Consider the following 19846-nt stretch of genomic DNA (forward strand, 5'->3'; position numbering starts at 1 on the left):
AAAAGAATTGAAAAGGTGCAAATTTCCAATGTAAAGGCAAACGGCTACATCTTATCTTACCTGTCATAATTTTTTTGATAGCCCAGCAGTTTTTTTGTTTTACACACGCACGTGGACCACAAATTCATGGGGAACACAAAGACGCTCTCTCATAACTATTTACTGATTCTGCAGTGCAGATATAAAATCTTTAGTAAATACGTTCTCACCTTAATGAAATGTAAAAAGCTGGTCACCTGTGAAAGACCACTCACTACAGTCTTGAACCCTACACCAATCTGTGCACAATAGCTAATCTGAGAGGTTCTGTTTTGTTCTGTTTGATTTGTGCCTCTTGTTGCTGAAAGTAGCCTGATCTTTTTGATAGGATTGCTTTTTCCGGTTTTTAATTTGCCCTCGTTAGCTCCCTGTTTAGTCTGCCCAGTTCTGTTCAGCCCTGGTCGAGTTGCTGTGACTGCCTGTATTCGTGGTCCTGATGGTTTGTTGGTTTCTGCCTGTTCTAGTTGTGTTATTAAAGCTGGCATTGTCCTTTAGCTCTTTCCTAAATCATTACATAACCAAAGCTGCAGGTCTATATGCAAATATATAAACCAGGAGCACAGAATTCTGATTAGCTGATAGTTGCGGTATGTGAGACCATAAATCAGGGGTATGACATCACTTCTTACTGCCTTGGTAACTGGTTTCCAAGTCAATAAGGCATCTCGGGGGGTTGTGGTATATTTCTGATATTCCATGCGCTTTGTCCAGGCACTCCATGGTGCAAAGTGCCTGAGAACAGCACTTAGGCGCAGCTCTTAACCCACTCATGCCCCAGTAACCAAGGCAATGCCTTTTGAATAAAGGCCTTCTTGGTCACTGAACTGTGTTTTACAAGCAGTAGCATAATGTTTTACATGCAGATAATTTGCTAAAGCCACAAAGTTCCCCTGAATGTTTTTCTGCAAGAGTCCTGCATTTGGGAACTTACAATCAAACAACTGCAGTATGAATAGATGCTCTCTCTCCCTCAGTAGCAAACATCAACCTACTGTGTGCAAGAACATCAACTAGCCAGAGTGAGCAGCAAACATTAATGAGTTTATGAGCAAACATTTACATGTTGCTATATTTAATGTATTTGACATATTACTGTCTTCGCTTCATATTATTTAAATAAGAAGCTACAGTAGTTTTATATGAAAATGACATAGGATTTGCTCCACCTGTGGGGCAATCTCATAGACCTACATTATAATCAAATAGCGACAATAGTCTGAAACTGAAACAAAGTGAGTACAGTGTATTTTTAAAGACTTGCCGGCAGTTGTGCATAATGTAGACCATTTTAAATGTTCCGCTCAGGAGACCAGACATTTGCTCAGTAACCACAAACAACTAGAGGGATCATTAGTTACAAACCAAAAATAATAACATCCCTGCTTCCAGAACAGGGATGAGACATCTCAAGCCAAATCCTCTCACTTTAAAGAGTTAAACATTCCACCCAGGTGGGGATACTACATTTTATAGCTGTAGCAGAAAGGGAGGAGATTTAGAATGGAGAGGATGATAAGGATGGAAAGGAAATCGAGTGAAATGGAACAGAAAACCCAGGGAAGGCGAGGGAAGTCAATCTTGAGGAGCAAAGGTGTTGACAACTTTATAGATTAAATCACGACAAACTAGGAATATTAGGCCTGAACTCCACAAAATCTCTTTGAAGCGTAGAATAAATAACTAGAAGGAATTGCCTAATCATTCCTCCTACAATGTCTCAATGTTCTTAATCTCTCGAGATGATTCAGGTTAAACTGCAAGTAACTTGCAATACATATTATCTTCTTTTAACAGGCTTTGAGAGAAAAAAGATTATCTCTTTAGGAAAGATTGTTAAAGTTTTGGTTAAGTATGTGCAAGTTGAGAAGTTTTGAGTAAAGTGTTTTTTTTCTTTCCAGTAAGGTGACTCCATGGTAGTTCCTGGCATTGCTACTTTAAGCTTTCCTCTCACACAGCCATTATCCCCAATGGCTCTTATGCTGATGTGTCAAGATAGTCATCATGTTGTTGAGAAAGAATGAAGGGGAGGGGTCCATGGCAGCAAAATTACTTCCACATTTCTCCTGATTGTGCTCCATGCTGTCAGATGTCTACGTAAACCGACCCAAATGGTTTAAAAAAAATTTAATAATGGAATGGACAAAGAACTGACACTGAAAAAAATGAATTCCATAAGATGCCTTGGCTGTCCCTGTGGAAGAACCATTTTCTTGGTTCCAGGAAGAAAAAGTTGGTTTTCCAGATTCTACCAACAGTAAATTTTTTTAAATATATTTTTTCCAAAATGTTATGCTTGGGATGGATTCAAACCCAGATGCAGCAGTACTTATGACTCTTTTCGCCCGCAGGAACCAGTTCAAGCACTAATTCACGCACGCAAACCCTGTAAAGAGGGAGACCGGCTAAATAAGTATAGCAAGAAAAGGCAAAGAGAGATAATGTTACGTTTAGTTAGCGATTGTGATACTTGCTATCTCATATTTTCAAACTGAGTTTGAATGAGCCCCTATAGGCCTCGTTGATATGTACAACTAGATAGCCAAAGTTATTTAACTAGCTACATAACAATGTGTATGATCTCTGCATGACAGATGCTAGTTAATGTTAGCTTTTTGTTGTTTATCTGTGTTTTGAACAGTTTAGAACGTATTTACACTGCTCAAAATTTAGGGAACAATTAAATCACACATTGGGTCTCGATTAACGAAATATTTAAGGTCAAAATCTTTACTGTATATTGTGTAATTTGTTGAGAACAAAATAACGTAACAACAGTCAGTGGAAACCAAGATCGGCAACTTGTGTGAATTTCATCACAGCAACTCATAATGTGACTCAGTAGTGTGTATGGCCCCCACGTGCCTGTATGCACTCCCAACAACGTCTGGGCATGCTCCTGATGAGACGGTGGATGGTGTCCTGGGGGATCTCCTCCCAGACATGGATCAGGGCATCAGTGAGCTCCTGGACAGTCTGTGTCAGATCAACATCAGATGCACCGATACATAACGTCCCAGAGGGTCTCATTTGGATTCAGGTCTGGGGTAGGGGTGTTGTGATATACCGGTATTGACGATAACGATGATATAATTTTTTATTTATTTTGATATCATGTTAATAATACACATTATAATCTCGTATTCACTAGGTGAAACTGAAGTTTTTCCATAAGGTATCGAAAAACTCCTCTCGGTTTTTCCATACCTTATTCATGTCACTTATAGACAAACGTGCTTAAACAAGGAGACTGGACCTATGTATTGGCATTGAAATCAACTTGTTAGCCCCACTAGAACCCCTGAGAGAGATCCGCAAAGACACATCGTTTTTGCCTATTCACATGGTTAAAAGGACATTGTGTTTTTCCAAGAAATCTCGGTTTGTCCATAGCTTATTCATGGACAAATTATGCATTTGCTTAAACTATGAGTCTGGACCTATGCACTGGACCTATACACTTGTGTTTGGATTAAGGCCTTTTCGTAGCCTATTTACTAGGTGAAAATGTTTTGTATTTTTCCAAAAACATCTCTCAATGTTAGGCCTTGTGGATCTTTTTATCAGGTTACCTTTTCACTTTACATTAAGTGTAATTGTTCTTTTTGTACACTTTTTTAAATTTTATTTGTGCAGTTATGGTTACAGACTCTCCACCTCCATACACTCTAATTTTGAGTGTAATTCATTTACCAAAAAAGAGAAAAAAAAAACACATGAAACAACTTCTTTTTTTAAATCTTCAAATACATGTTTGTAATATGTTTTTACATATTAAAATATTACAAACCTATAGTATAATCTGCAATACGTCCTCTTAGGTATGACATTGCTAAGTGCTTTGTCTTCCACATACACTCAGCTACAGCAGGATGACTTCTGGTCTGTTCAAGAGATTAACATATCAGAACTGTTAATCTGTGAAAGCAAATGAAACATTATCTGGATTCTGACAGCGAAAATGAGTTTGACACCAGTGAGTTGGTGGTCCAAGTGTTTATCTTGCTTCAAATGCTGGGCCCTTCCAGGTACATTCCAGGTACAAGCGCTTCCAGGTACATAGCATTTCCCTCTTGAATTTCAGGCACGCACTAAGTGCACTGACAGTGTTTTGTCTTCCCTGAGAAAATATATAGGCAGAAGTAATAACACATACAGTACACAAATTACAAGGTAGAGACTCTGAAGAAAAGACAGTGAGAGTAGTTTTGTACTCACTCAATCAGGTTTTTGTTATACGTATTATATCTAATCCAGTGAAGGTACTGGGTTAGAATATGATTAACTGAATCAATGTAACATTTTACAATACAAATTCCAAGGTCCAGTTTCTGAACTTCTATAACATTTTGTAAAATCACCTGTCATGTCCGAAGCCTTCAGTTGAAGACCTCAAATTGAGTGATTAGAGATAAACAAGTGATGACAAGCAATTGTGTTGTGGATTTGATTTATCACGGTGGGGCAGTAAAAAAAATCTGTACTCACTACTTCAACTTGCTTTAGAGTCTTCTACGCTACAAAAATGTTATGTGAATGACAACTGTTTACCAAACAGGAGGGGTATCTGGAGCATGGTGTCAATGGCCCCTGAACATCTAAGGGACAGATTTTTGGTTTTGTCGGTTCACTAGAGCATGCAGCATCTTCAGGCTGTAGGTTCAAGAATTACATATGGAAAGTAAGAGTATGTTACTATAATGTAGAGTTTGGTATTCTAGCTAATGTATGTTTAAATCATATTGACAAGTTATGAAATGAGAAGGAACCTTGAGTGGGGCATGCTTAGCCCACGTAGGTGTAGAGGGTACAGACCTGCGCTCACAACTAGTTAGCGTCCAATAGTTTTGTGCAAAAAGACCATGGTTTCTACAGTACTCATTTCCACAGAGTAAAGCTAGCAAAATAAACTAAAATCATGCTACAGTAGTAGATGGGTTGCACATGTGCATTGTAATATAGCAAGGTTATGGGAGAGGGGAGACTAAACTTTGCTAGGTTATGACAAAATTCCCAGCTATAAACTTGACAACACTGTGGAAGAAATATTTATCCTACTGAATAATACTTTAACAGTGTAATAGTATTTCCCAAGTATCTAATTTACAATTACACAAAACATGAGTCACATTACTTCATTGACAGATTAGTCCACATCTTAGTACAGGACAATAGCTAATTGTTGAACATCAATCGGCAGCACTACAGTCTGTACTGTAGCTACACTTACAGCAATAATGCAGTGAGTGGCATAGATGTTAAATAACATGGCTAGCTATACATTTGTATTAACAAATGAAAAACAATGCATTACCGTGCTGATCAATGTTTGTATTTATTTATCGATGTCTACGTCATATGATTCCGCCACATTATGGTTTTTTTCTGCTGTAGCATTATCTTTTAAGCTAATGCTAATATGTCCAAATGCTACCTAATTTCTATTTAAAAACTCCGGCTGCACCAGAGAGCACAAAATGCACAACAATGTGACATTTCTGCATGAGACCAATCATTGAGTTTTGCCAATAGTATTCCCGACCATCAGCCTTTACATGCCTACTCAGAACCAGATATCAAACAGAGCCATATCAATGTCTCGAACAGGGACAGAAAACTGACAGAACAGTGAATTTCACCATAGGAACCATCACGAACCTGCAGTAGAAAAGCAGCATTAGATCGTGGAACAACCAATAGAACCAATAGTTTTAACTACGTAACAATAGTTTTATTCAGGAAAATATTACTTGATAGAAGCGTAGCCACAACCCTTTTTTATAAATAACCATGTTCATAAGGATCTAAATGGAAGGTGCTATAAAGCAACTCTTGCTAGAAATGTACAAATAATAATTGAAGTGGAAAACCTATACTGGATGGGTGTGATTTTCAGGCCCTCAGATGGCACTGCATTAAAAACAGACACGATTGTGTAGTGGACATCACTGCATAGGCTAAGGAACACTTGCTAAAAAAAAATCTGTGAACACAGTACGTTGCTGAATCCACTAGTGCAAGTTAAAACTACCACGCAAAGAAGAAATCATGTATAAACAAGATCCAGAACCACGGCCACCATCTCTGGGTCTGAGTTTATTTAAGATGGACTTAGGCGAGGTAGAATACTATCCAGTGGTCTGAAGAATCAAAATGTGAAATACATTTTGGGAATCATTGACGCCGCGTCCTCCGGGCTAAAGAGGACAGGGACCATCCGGCTTGTTATCAGCGCACAGGTCAAAGGCCAGCATCCATTAAGGTATGCAGGTGCATTAGTGCACATGGCCTGCATATCTGTGAAGGCACCATTAATGCTGAACAAGATAAAGCCAAACCACGTTCTACACGTTTCACACCTGCATGGTTCCAGAGTAAAGGAGTCCGGGTGTTGGTGCCTCTACCACGTCAAGAAGAATATTGGGCCTCATTCACCAACCGTTCTTATGAAGTAATGTGTTCTTAAACCCCACTTACGCACTGTTTACGAAGATTCTGACATTCACTAATGTTTTCTTATCTTGGATTTGTTCTTTGCTAAGAAAAGAATCTACGCACACTCAAGAGCACTCTTACACACATTTGAGTGATGACAGTTTGCTCCAAATAATTGGTTACTGCATTTTATTTAATTCTACAGTCGTTTACAATGATAGTATTTTACTGTAACTTATTTCTGATCATTTGTTGAAAAAATAAATCTTAGTATGCAAAGAAACACTAACACTGCAATATACATCAGCAATAAAGCTGATTAAATCCTGCATTTATTGATTGATCGCGCTATTTCTAGGGCCAAAATGGGCCTGTCTCTGCAGATCAGACATGCTATCAAAATGGCACATCTATTGCTGCTTTACAACATTGCCGAGCATTTTAATGGAGCTGTGTGATACTTTGGAGCCAGCGCTGCGAAGCCATACCCAACGGTCCAATCCCGTACCACCTCATGTGCAGGTACTCTCCACCTTGGGATTTTTAGCCACTGGGACATTTCAGTGGGAGTTAGCAGACCGGGTGGGCATATCACAGCCATCCATAGAATGATGGAATAAATGAACTGGTCACACAATATATGTTCTTCCCCTACACAGCGCAGTAACAGCTGCCGGTCAAGAGAGGGTTCTACTCTATAGCGAGTCTGCACAGTGTTATCGGGGCAATAGACTCACGTTCTCATTAAGGCACCCTCACCCATTCCCATACCTCAACCACAAGCAATATCACTCAATCAATGTACAAGTCACCTGCGACTCTGACAACCACCTCTTCAACGTGGTTTCCCGCTTCCCAGGAGGTGCAGAACAGTTCTATGGGAATGCCTGGAACAAGGAGCTGCTGGAGACGCGTGGCTCATTTCTAAGCATCGTTGAGTAATTTCAAATTCCAATCATTGGTTTCAAAAAGTGGGTTTCTTCATTAATGACTTGTTTCATTAGGAGATTGGGGGTATGCCCTTGCACCCTGGCTAATGACGCCACTGACAAACCCTCAAACGCACCAAGAGGCCTCTTATAACCAGAGGCATGCACGCACCCGCTCCACCACTGAGCACCCGCTCCACCACTGAACACCCGCTCCTCCACTGAACACCCGCTCCACCACTGAGCACCCGCTCCTCCACTGAGCACCCGCTCCACCACTGAGCACCCGCTCCACCACTGAGCACCCGCTCCACCACTGAACACCCGCTCCACCACTGAGCACCCGCTCCACCACTGAGCACCCGCACCACCACTGAACACCTGCTCCACCACTGAACACCCGCTCCTCCACTGAACACCCGCTCCACCATTGAACACCCGCACCACCACTGAGCACCCGCTCCACTACTGAACACCCGCTCCACCACTGAACACCACTGAGTGAACCATCGGTATTCTGAAGGGACGCTGGATGTGTTTGGACACAGCAGGTTGTAAGCTGCTTTACAAGCCAGAGAAGGTGTGTAGGACTACTTGTTTTATTCAGGTTTGAAAAATGGAGAACATGATGTAAAATAATCTAATTCCAACAATTTATTTCATTTAGTTTTTCTAGCTTTTGATCATCTTTACACAATTTTTAGGTTTGCAGAATAATCATGGCCTGTTGAGTGTTACTCAACATCGCTATGAAGCGTGGTGTTCCACTTCCACTTCAGCCAGCACAACAGGATGTGCATCCTGACCCATTGCTGGGACCATACAACCGACTTGGCGTGGAAGTTAGACAACAAATAATTTTTCGTTTTTGATTTGTTTTGTCCCTTAAATCCCACCAATTAAACACATGACATAGGTTTCAGTGTGCGTTCTTTATATTTTTTAATGTTTGTTTATATCTTTGAGTGTTTCTGATATTGTTGCCAGAGTAGAAGTGATTTCACAGAGACTTTGCGCAATCCGTTCCTGGTTATCCAAGACTGCATCAGAGATGACACGTGCAGTTGGACGGTACCTGGGGGCACTTACGGAGGCAGGCTACTGCAGGAAGGACGAATGGTGTCAGGTTCCCCTTGACAGAGGGGTTGCCTGGATTGGAGATCTGTAAAAAACAAAAACGATACTAAAATATTAGAATTTTTTTTATGTTTCAGTTTGTTCAATATAGGCCTACTGCAAAAGCAATAGGATTTCAAACTAAATAAACTAGGAATTCAGATGAGGACTCATTCACAGTCACATAGGCCCGAATTTGGTTTGACAAACTGGTGTAAAATTCCATTTCAATGGTTTCATCGTTGCTTTCAGTTAAATTATGGCATAAAAACTGTAAAGATTCAGAAAGACTTGCTTACCGTCTGATTCACTGGTGGGAGATGGCCTTGGAGGATATGAAGCTGTTGATATAGGGTTCTGGTCAGTGTCCAGTTGCTCCACTGATGGCACACCTGAGAGTGCCGTCTCACCAATAATGGCTGGTCAATCTCAGATAACTCAGGGCCTGCATGCCCCCTCCAGTGGTCAGCATATGTCTCTTATGTTTGGTAATGGATTATTTGGTCTCTGATTTTAAGTCAAACCATTTCTTTTTTACATCTTCAATTGAGCTACGTTGTCCAGAAGCAGACTTCATGGAATCCGTGATCTTTTTCCATGCCTCCATTTTGTTGGTGGCTTTAGTATCACTGGAAACACTACTAAATGTTATGCCTCGTTTGGCATTTACCTGTTGCAGCAGAATTTCTATTTCAGAATTACTGAAGTTCTTCTTTCATTTGGTGATCGGTAGACCACCACCGTCTGTGCATCTTTTGGACATTCTCCAACTTTTCCCTGAAGTGTCACGTCCTTATATGGGAATTTGCGGGGCCTTTTTTATGCTAGTTAGGAACAACTGGCACGCACTTTCACTTACGAAGACGTGGGATTCATCAATCCTAAGAACACAGGTGCCAACAATTCTATTTTTTAAGAACATGTCATGAATCCGACATGGGCTTTTCTTAGGGAGTTTATTAAGAGCAAAGTTAAGACAATTCTTAGGAAGATATTGGTGAATGAGGCCTATTGATTTCTTCAGCTCTGAATGCTTGTTTTCTCTTGCGTTCCATTTTTGTCGGACCACGTAAGCGGAGATGGCCTAGAAGAGGAAATCTAATTCCAACAATTTATTTCATTTAGTTTTTCTAGCTTTTGATCATCTTTACACAATTTTTAGGTTTGCAGAATAATCATGGCCTGTTGAGTGTTACTCAACATCGCTATGAAGCGTGGTGTTCCACTTCCACTTCAGCCAGCACAACAGGATGTGCATCCTGACCCATTGCTGGGACCATACAACCGACTTGGCGTGGAAGTTAGACAACAAATAATTTTTCGTTTTTGATTTGTTTTGTCCCTTAAATACCACCAATTAAACACATGACATAGGTTTCAGTGTGCGTTCTTTATATTTTTTAATGTTTGTTTATATCTTTGAGTGTTTCTGATATTGTTGCCAGAGTAGAAGTGATTTCACAGAGACTTTGCGCAATCCGTTCCTGGTTATCCAAGACTGCATCAGAGATGACACGTGCAGTTGGACGGTACCTGGGGGCACTTACGGAGGCAGGCTACTGCAGGAAGGACGAATGGTGTCAGGTTCCCCTTGACAGAGGGGTTGCCTGGATTGGAGATCTGTAAAAAACAAAAACGATACTAAAATATTAGAATTTTTTTTATGTTTCAGTTTGTTCAATATAGGCCTACTGCAAAAGCAATAGGATTTCAAACTAAATAAACTAGGAATTCAGATGAGGACTCATTCACAGTCACATAGGCCCGAATTTGGTTTGACAAACTGGTGTAAAATTCCATTTCAATGGTTTCATCGTTGCTTTCAGTTAAATTATGGCATAAAAACTGTAAAGATTCAGAAAGACTTGCTTACCGTCTGATTCACTGGTGGGAGATGGCCTTGGAGGATATGAAGCTGTTGATATAGGGTTCTGGTCAGTGTCCAGTTGCTCCACTGATGGCACACCTGAGAGTGCCGTCTCACCAATAATGGCTGGTCAATCTCAGATAACTCAGGGCCTGCATGCCCCCTCCAGTGGTCAGCATATGTCTCTTATGTTTGGTAATGGATTATTTGGTCTCTGATTTTAAGTCAAACCATTTCTTTTTTACATCTTCAATTGAGCTACGTTGTCCAGAAGCAGACTTCATGGAATCCGTGATCTTTTTCCATGCCTCCATTTTGTTGGTGGCTTTAGTACCACTGGAAACACTACTAAATGTTATGCCTCGTTTGGCATTTACCTGTTGCAGCAGAATTTCTATTTCAGAATTACTGAAGTTCTTCTTTCATTTGGTGATCGGTAGACCACCACCGTCTGTGCATCTTTTGGACATTCTCCAACTTTTCCCTGAAGTGTCACGTCCTTATATGGGAATTTGCGGGGCCTTTTTTATGCTAGTTAGGAACAACTGGCACGCACTTTCACTTACGAAGACGTGGGATTCATCAATCCTAAGAACACAGGTGCCAACAATTCTATTTTTTAAGAACATGTCATGAATCCGACATGGGCTTTTCTTAGGGAGTTTATTAAGAGCAAAGTTAAGACAATTCTTAGGAAGATATTGGTGAATGAGGCCTATTGATTTCTTCAGCTCTGAATGCTTGTTTTCTCTTGCGTTCCATTTTTGTCGGACCACGTAAGCGGAGATGGCCTAGAAGAGGAAATGTCTTTTAGAGACGCGGACTACGGAACAACAGATCCTGCATTCGACTCCCGTCAAAGTCAAAATTCATTTTACCTTAGGATTTGCTCAGGACAGACAAAAACTTCATTAGCTACAACGTTCAGTAGCTATGTAATAAGAAGAGTTCCGGACAGACAAACACTTTACTGGCTAATTATATTGATAATTACTCTATCAATGTAATTCACAAATGGCTAATAAGCTGTTAAAACGGCCAGTGGCAAAAACCATACAGTTCATAGATGCTATTTGTGGTGCAGGTAAACTTAATAAGAAACATCATTAGTCAGTTTAACACAATGCCTGTCTAGCAAAATATTTAATCTTGGCGTGATGTTAATGCGTGACAAAATTATCTAATGTGTAGCATCGTGGTGTAGTGGTTAAAGACTCTTATGTGGGAGACCTGGGTTCAAACCCAGGGAGGGCAACAACATTCTTTGCTTTTAATTGCGGGCCAGCTGAACTAGGCTTGCCTGGTTTCTATATATTTCTAAATTACTACATAGGCGTGTCATGTCACAAGAATTTCATTGTTCAGAATGATGCATGTTATTTGGGGTACTTGACAAATAAAAAACGTTGACTATGATTTACAACCTGGTTTCTATTAGTTTACTTTCAAATAGTATATTGGTGAATTATACACATACTTAATTGAACTGCATCAATTTTTTCAGCCAACAATGCCTTACGTCATGGAATGTTCTGTCAAAAAATTTATTTTTCCATGTATTATGATTATGATCAAAAGTGCAAAGTACTTCAAATGCTGTTTGTTTCACCAAAAATGTTCTATATCACCAATAAAAGGATTGCACAAAAAAGCAGTGAGCAACTCACGCCCCAGACTATTTTAATTAGCTGCATCTGCTACATTTTAATGATGACTGCAAAACAGTAAAGAAACCTTTGGGGAAGAACCATGGCAGAGCTCACAGAGTTCTTTCAGTGAATATGGTTGATATTTGAGCCAGAATCCTCAAATTTCCAACGTGACTCAGCTGCCGGAGAACCCGGGCTGAGTAAGCTATGAAGCTAGCCTCTGTAGGCCTTCAGAGTTGATCAGAGGGGATCAACAGGTGTCTCACTGATGGCGCTGCTCCAGGATTCCCATCCCAAAACCTTATCGTAACCATTAAGGAGAAATGCTGCCAGACTGACCTTAAATCATGGATTGTGACAACTTAATCCTCCCTCCCCTCGAGGTTAATAGCTAGCTTGTGAAGTGGATCCAGTGAGGATAATGGGAAACCAAAACCATCACTTCTGTATGATGGGAAACATCATGCTGATGTTATCATCTCATGTCCATTGGGTGAAAGTGCGACTTTCTTTGACACTGAGTCTTTCAAACAGTTTTCAGATACTTTGTCCTGCCACCAAAATACACAAAATTATCATTACAATAAAAATTACGTTTTCTTAGAGGATTCTTAGCCTTAATAAAACATTTTCAATGGGTTCTCAATTCATTCTCAATTCATCTTTTTAAAAACCTTTCAGGGTTGATTTCTGAGGGGTTACGTTCTTAAAGAACTTACAGCTTCAATTCGAGATATCCTCCAACAACCTTTACCTTTACAGACTAGAAAAAGAAAACAAAGAAACATGAATGAAATTGCTTGCATTCATGTTGACTACCAAAATGTTTTGCTTTAAGAGTGTTTTACATTTGCAGTCAGGTTCAGAATGAATGCCTGATCTAAGCGTTGTTCCTGTGGCCTGCTTAGAGCATGTCATGCTCATTATGTCCAGTACTTTCCCACAGAACCAGTGTTGCTTTTGGGGCAGCTTGGGGCAACAGCTGGAGCCCTCTGGGACAAGCTCTTAACACATCATTTGAAGACTGAGGGGCAGACTTGGCCTCTCTCAATCCACTTACTCTCTTAGTCTCCCCTGTCTTTCCCTCACACCTCACAATTCTTAAAGAGAAGCAGCTTGTTAGTGACATCACTCAATGTCAGGCAAGTCTACATTTACAGTACTTTAAACAGCAGAGAACTTGGCCTGACCTGTACATGTGGATTTCATGTGAGCAGCACATGCAAATAATTAATAGTCAATATTTGATTTCAACAAACAACTTAACAGTAATTGGCAAGTCAATGGTTGTGGTCAAGTGCTCAGACAAATCTATAAATCTATGGGTGGTGGGCAAGTATACATTTTAAAAGGTCCTTAATAATTCATGAATAATTCAGTAATTAATTTGTATTAAAGTGTTTAGCTAACATGAGCCTGGAAAATCCAGACTGCGTCTTTTTGTTTAATAAGCTCGATGGAACTATTAGCAATGGTTATTATGACTTCAAAACACACCTCTTATTTATGTGGGTGTTGGTCTTGGAGAGTGATGGACAGAAAGACTCGCCAACATGAACACTGCCCTTTCCTGTGTTAGGCCACCATGCATCACACATATTTGTCCTGTTACACACGCAACTACAAGCGTGTGGTATGTGTGTGTGCGTGTGAGTGTGAATGTCGGGGTCTGGGTCTAATCTAAGACCCAAGGTACCAGTGGATCTTTATGTAAGCACATGTTCGTGTGAACATTGTTTTTCAAAACATTTCATTGTGTGGTGCTTGCAAAAGTGTGAAAGTACTGTATATAATAAACTAAAAACTCTGAAGACCAGAGAGCTGAGACCTACAGTCCTCCCGCAATATTTCCAGTCAGTCTCAATGCCTGTAGTGGTTTGCCCCCTAGTCCAACCTCACACTTTACTGGCCAGGGAGTCTGCGGTTTGTGGTGCCCTGCTTCCCTACTGCATAACAGTTTAAAAGGAGGGGAGATAGACCAAGAGAGAACAAGAGTGAGAGACATCTCTCCTGGTACTATGGTAGCTGATGACTTCATCTTTCCCTCAGACACAGAAGCATCTGGATTAAAGACATGAGGAGCAGGTACAAAACCACAAGGCCACAACAGTCCTTTCAACTTGGTTTTATTGCAGACCCGAGGAAAAGTGTCTGCTGTTTTTGGCACAAGCCAGTGCAGTATCCTATAATAAAATCTGAAATTGTGGAACATGTTCTTCAATTTAATCAAAAACAGGCTCAGAAGTCTCAACCCTATTTCAAGACACCTTAAGTCCCAAAACTAAAAGACGTTTTACAGTTAAAAAGCCAACTCAACCAATTCTTTAATTCACAATATCCATTGGGCGAAATTAAATACATACTATGTGAATAAACCGAATGGACGAACATTGACTCGTTGTTCTATTCATTGTATTTCTGAGATTTCCCCATATAGTATAGGTGTAATCCAGGTGGATAACTTTGAAATAAATGGACCCAGGAAAACATATTTCCTCCATGTGATAAAAGTTTTTGAGTAAATTACAAAACCCTCTTTTCCCTTTGAATGTTAACAATGTTTGTTAGTTAAGTTACAGGTCAAACGTTCAGCAAATTCAATCCTATCATAACTGTTTTCCTTGCAATACTACTTTGGTTCAACAAACGGCTCCAAGTGAGCTGAGTAAGGTTATTACTGTATGTTAGTCATCAATGTATATCAAATTCCCTTAAAAACACACATGTACCTTGATTGGTTTATTCATCTTATTGAACACTGCACACATAAATTACAAATATTTGTACATGTTTTCCAATCTGTTAGTCGTTACTATTTTGGCACCTGTTTCAGTTAAAAGGATTTAGTCTTAGTAATCATTTGGCCCTACTCCAGCAGTCATTCTCAATGTAGGTTGCTGCTGATTTACAAATTCAAATTGTTGGTCTTCCTCACTTAGGTTTAAATAACAACTAAACACTTTGTAATCCAGCATAATGTGACTTGGGGTTTCGTTTACTTCAAGGAGAGCTGAAAACAAACCAGACTCCCAAAATAATTTAATAAATGGGGCAGTGTAAACAAAAGGGTTAAGAAAAGTAGAGGGGTGTGGAAGCTCACCTTCTTGACATCTGTCACCTATAAACCCAGGGCAGCACCTCCATTCCAGAGCAGTGACATGGCGATAGGCCACCTTGTAAGACGGCCTAACCAGGGTCCTGTAGCTGACAGAGAACAGGGTTAATTCAGGAACATTTTGAACTCAAAACATATGCATTACAAGATTCCATTAATATGGTGGCCTACTGTATGGCAGTCCAGTGGTCTAAGCAGTACACATGTGCAGCATGTGTTCAAATCCTGCCCACTGCTCTTTGAGCAATAACTTTTATCTATATTTTCCCGTGGCATGAAGCATGAAAAATGCCACTGAAAATATATCTTAAAAAATATAGTGTTTATATGAAAACTCAGGTGTATGATTAAATTTTACCTGAACTCAGGTGAACTCAGGTGTATGATTCAATTTTACCTGATGAGTTTGGCACAGGGTCCTGGCCAATGGCAGCCCTGGAATATTCTTTGCACTGTCGTCTTGGTCCCATTGTGAACTTGGCACGTCACTGTTCTGGACACTGTGTACTGGCACCAGTTCCTGTTGTCACGGAAAGACCATATGGGTAATGCAATCTTAACATCCTAACACAGATCTACTACCCTTTAAGTAAGGCTGCCACTAAAAGTATTTGGGCAAATTTAAATGATGTCCAAATTAAGCACATATGTTAAATATTAGGATGTATATTTCCATGCTGTATCTGCCTAAAGTCTGTGATCCATTGACCCCACCAGAAACTGGTTATCTTCTTTGGGGATGCTCTGCTAGGCATGCACTGCAGTCATCTTCATTTGTTGTTTGTTTTTGCTTAAAATTTCAATTTCAGAAAAAATTATGTTCAATTGGATTTAAATATGGAGATTGTCTCAGCCAGTCAGGAATGTTTTGCCACAGAAAAACTCAAGTTTTTATGGTAGTGTGTTTCAGGTCATTATCTTGCTGTCCGAGCAGATGCATTTCCATGTACTTTATAAGACAACATACACTCACCAAAAGGATTATTAGGAATACTTGTTCAATTTCTCATTAATGCAATTATCTAATCAACCAATCACATGGGAATTGCTTCAATGCATTTAGGGGTGTGGTCCTGGTCAAGACAATCTCCTGAACTCCAAACTTAATGTCAGAATGGGAAAGAAAGGTGATTTAAGCAATTTTGAGCGTGGCATGGTTGTTGGTGCCAGACAGGCCGGTCTGAGTATTTCACAATCTGCTCAGTTACTGGGATTTTCACGCACAACCATTTCTAGGGTTTACAAAGAATGGTGTGAAAAGGGAAAAACATCCAGTATGCAGCAGTCCTGTAGGCGAAAATGCCTTGTTGATGCTAGAGGTCAGAGGAGAATGTGCCCACTGATTCAAGCTGATAGAAGAGCAACTTTGACTGAAATAACCACTCGTTACAACCGAGGTATGCAGCAAAGCATTTGTGAAGTCACAACACGCACAACCTTGAGGCAGATGGGCTACAACAGCAGAATACCTCACCGGGTACCACTCATCACCACTACAAATAGGAAAAAGAGGCTACAATTTGCATGAGATCACCAAAATTGGACAGTTGAAGACTGGAAGAATGTTGCCTGGTCTGATGAGTCTCGATTTCTGTGGAGACATTCAGATGGTAGAGTCAGAATTTGGCGTAAACAGAATGAGAACATGGATCCATCATGCCTTGTTACCACTGTGCAGGCTGCTGGTGGTGTAATGGTGTGGGGGATGTTTTCTTGGAACACTTTAGGCCCCTTAGTGCCAATTGGGCATCATTTAAATGCCACGGCCTACCTGAGCATTGTTTCTGAGCATGTCCATCCCTTTATGACCACCATGTACCCATCCTCTGATGGCTACTTCCAGCAAGATCATGCACCATGTCGCAAAGCTCGAATCATTTCAAATTGGTTTCTTGAACATGACAATGAGTTCACTGTACTGAAATGGCCCCCACAGTCACCAGATCTCAACCCAATAGAGCATCTTTGGGATGTGGTGGAACGGGAGCTTCGTGCCCTGGGTGTGCATCCCACAAATCTCCATCAACTGCAATATGCTATCCTATCAATATGCTTTCAGCACCTTGTTGAATCAATGTCACGTAGAATTAAGGCAGTTCTGAAGGTGAAAGGGAGTCAAACACAGTATTAGTATGGTGTTCCTAATAATCCTTTAGGTGAGTGTATTTCATCAATGAAGACTAGTGAACCATTTCCAGTGGCCGCCGTACATGGCCAATCCATACTTTCCCAGATGAGGTGGTATGCTGACAACCTTTTTTCTGTTCAGAATTTCTCTTGCCTTGAACTCTGGTACATGTTCATCTTTGTCTCATCATTCCACAATACCATTTTACAGATTCCCTTTTTAGATACTGACCATCCTGTACAGTCCAGTGTCTGTAGTTCTGCTGTTGAAATCTACGGATGATACTGGTCACATCCACGCATACCTCCTGCATAGTGTCTGTGACTTTTCCATCATTACAGTGAATGTTTTTCAGTTATCCTGTCTTTCTTCATGGACCAGGACTTTAGTAATTGCTGAACTTACCAGTGCTTTCCTATTATTTTTTAATGATGCAGCAAACGGAAGTTTTTGGTAATTATGTATATTTATGTATAAACGATGGGACAGACTACACTTGACTAGCCAGAAACTCCCGTTAAGAAAGTTGTCGAAAGTTGCCCTGAAATAGGAGGAATGTATAAAACGTTCATTAATTTCTAATTGGTGAAACCGATATGTACCCTCAAATAAAATATGAGAATATATACTTTAACCAAATGGTTTATTTCAAATCCAAACTCTTACAACCAAAAGAAGACAAAATGCGTACGATTCCGCAGGCCATTGTTAAGTTACAGGAGCTTAACATATATTGCAAGCAACCGAAACACAGTACTCTGTCTGCAGTATATAAACAAACCTTTAATTGTTTAATTAAAACTTATATAAAAAATAATTTGTTGTCAGTCTCGCCATGATAATGGCTTAAGGACGCACTCACCTGGTATGACTGTTTGATCCGCTACCCGGTGAACCGGTGCTCCGGCTCTGCTCTGAGTTAACGCGTTGTAAAGGCCTAACGGGAAACTGATATATAAATCCAGTGCCCATCGACTGACTGATCAGAAATATCCATATTATCTTGAAAGCGCACGGGAGTGATGATATTGGCATTTCTACAGAGTCTCAAACTGCTAATTGTGTTTCGACGAGTAAAAAAACGTGCGTTTGAAAAACTTTCCGAATGGAGAAAAGCAAAATAAATACACACAAAAACCCTATGTACCCAAAAATTACGCGCTCATGAGTTAATCAGCGTGCAGACAAGAAGACAGCGTAAAGAGATAAAGAGAATGCATCATAAAACCACGCCCATTGAATAAACTGCCTTTTAAAAACGATTCTGATGTTTGACCCCCTGCGTACTAGATTGAGGAGTCAGATATCCACAGCAACTCACAAATGGTAGAAAACCACGTCACCGCGACGTAGCACACCGTCTCATCTCTTCGTCTCAAAAAGATTACGCTTTGAAGGCAAAGCTGCTGCTATTTAAAATAAAATTTTCTGTTAAAAAGTTACCAAATGGATTAAAATAATTGTCATTTGGATTATGAAAGCAGGCAGAAACTGTCACATTCACATTGAGGGGAAGATGGGGCAACACCCCCCCCCCCCCCCCAATGTCATAAGCTTATTGCACTGATGTATTGATGATAACTATCGATTGCTGCTAGGTCATATATATTACTGCCATTCTAGCCCTTGTTTGTTTTGAATTGTATTATGTTTGTTTTATACTATACCACATTCAAATACTGTAATTTTATTATATCTCTTGCTAGACACGTTTTCTTGCCCTATTGGATTGTATTTCAATTCATTTGCACATGTTTATTTTGTATGCTTGCTGTGTTGCATGTTTTTTTATGAATCTTGCACTACTTGAAATAAATAGTTTAGATTGAATTCAGTTCATTGTCATTTGTGATATGACCAAAATTATTATAAAGGATTATTATAAATAAAACCTAATATTGGGGCGTGAGGCATTCCGCTGGGTTTATTGCATAAAAGCGGCTAGCCGCCGTTAGGCCGCTGGTGAGCCGCTGGTGAGCTGCTGGTGAGCCGCTGGTGAGCTGCTGGTATGGGTATTGTTAGAAGGCATTGTAATGAAAGCAGCCCACCAGTGCACAAATTACACCATTTCTTCTTACAACGTGTCTGCAATATCACGCCTTGATCACACCAGCGTCAATGCTGTGATACACTGGAAGTTGATTCATTTCAAATTGAACGCTGCGATTGGCTTTGCCGCTTGCTGTAGATGCAGTTGCAGTAGGTTTGGTCTTGTGTATGTGTTAGATTTATTCAACATATGCCTCAAATTGTATGCGTGGAAGCAGGGCGGAAGTAGTAGTGAATTGTGAATGTTGAACTTTTTTGCCCTCATGGCAAACGTTTTCTTTTAAAAATGTTAAACATATGTATTTCTTTGATAATTCCATAACTACAACATTAATCTTACATATTTCAGAAAATGTGTTGTGCAAACATATCACATTTGACAGCCTATAATATAATGTCCCTCAAAAATTAGAAGCTTCGAGGTTATTACAATTCTAAATAGTCAAGATAGTATTGACAGGCAATGTTGGGCAAGCAACTTGGAAAATGTAGTGAGCTAAGCTAAGCTACCAGTTAATCTAC

The 19846-nt window shown here is 40.0% G+C and overlaps 1 protein-coding gene across 2 annotated transcripts in view; it reads right to left on the reverse strand.

Moving 5' to 3' along the window:
• Positions 1 to 18556, reverse strand: part of LOC105007879 (collagen alpha-1(XXVI) chain) — a 48802-nt gene extending 30246 nt beyond the window's left edge. The window contains exons 1-3 of one of the 2 annotated variants that reach the window (XM_020044833.2): positions 18138 to 18556; positions 15545 to 15667; positions 15133 to 15230 (exon numbers count right to left, since the gene is read on the reverse strand). In XM_020044833.2, the coding sequence (XP_019900392.2) occupies positions 15133 to 15230; positions 15545 to 15667; positions 18138 to 18310 (394 nt within the window). In that variant the 5' untranslated portion in view covers positions 18311 to 18556. Of the gene's footprint in view, positions 1 to 15132; positions 15237 to 15544; positions 15668 to 18137 lie in introns of both variants that reach the window. The other variant, XM_013133868.3, reaches the window with a different exon arrangement.
• Positions 18557 to 19846: the final 1290 nt, after the last annotated feature.

This window comes from Esox lucius, chromosome 1, assembly GCF_011004845.1.
Source record: "Esox lucius isolate fEsoLuc1 chromosome 1, fEsoLuc1.pri, whole genome shotgun sequence".
NCBI classification, from domain to species: Eukaryota; Metazoa; Chordata; class Actinopteri; order Esociformes; family Esocidae; genus Esox; species Esox lucius.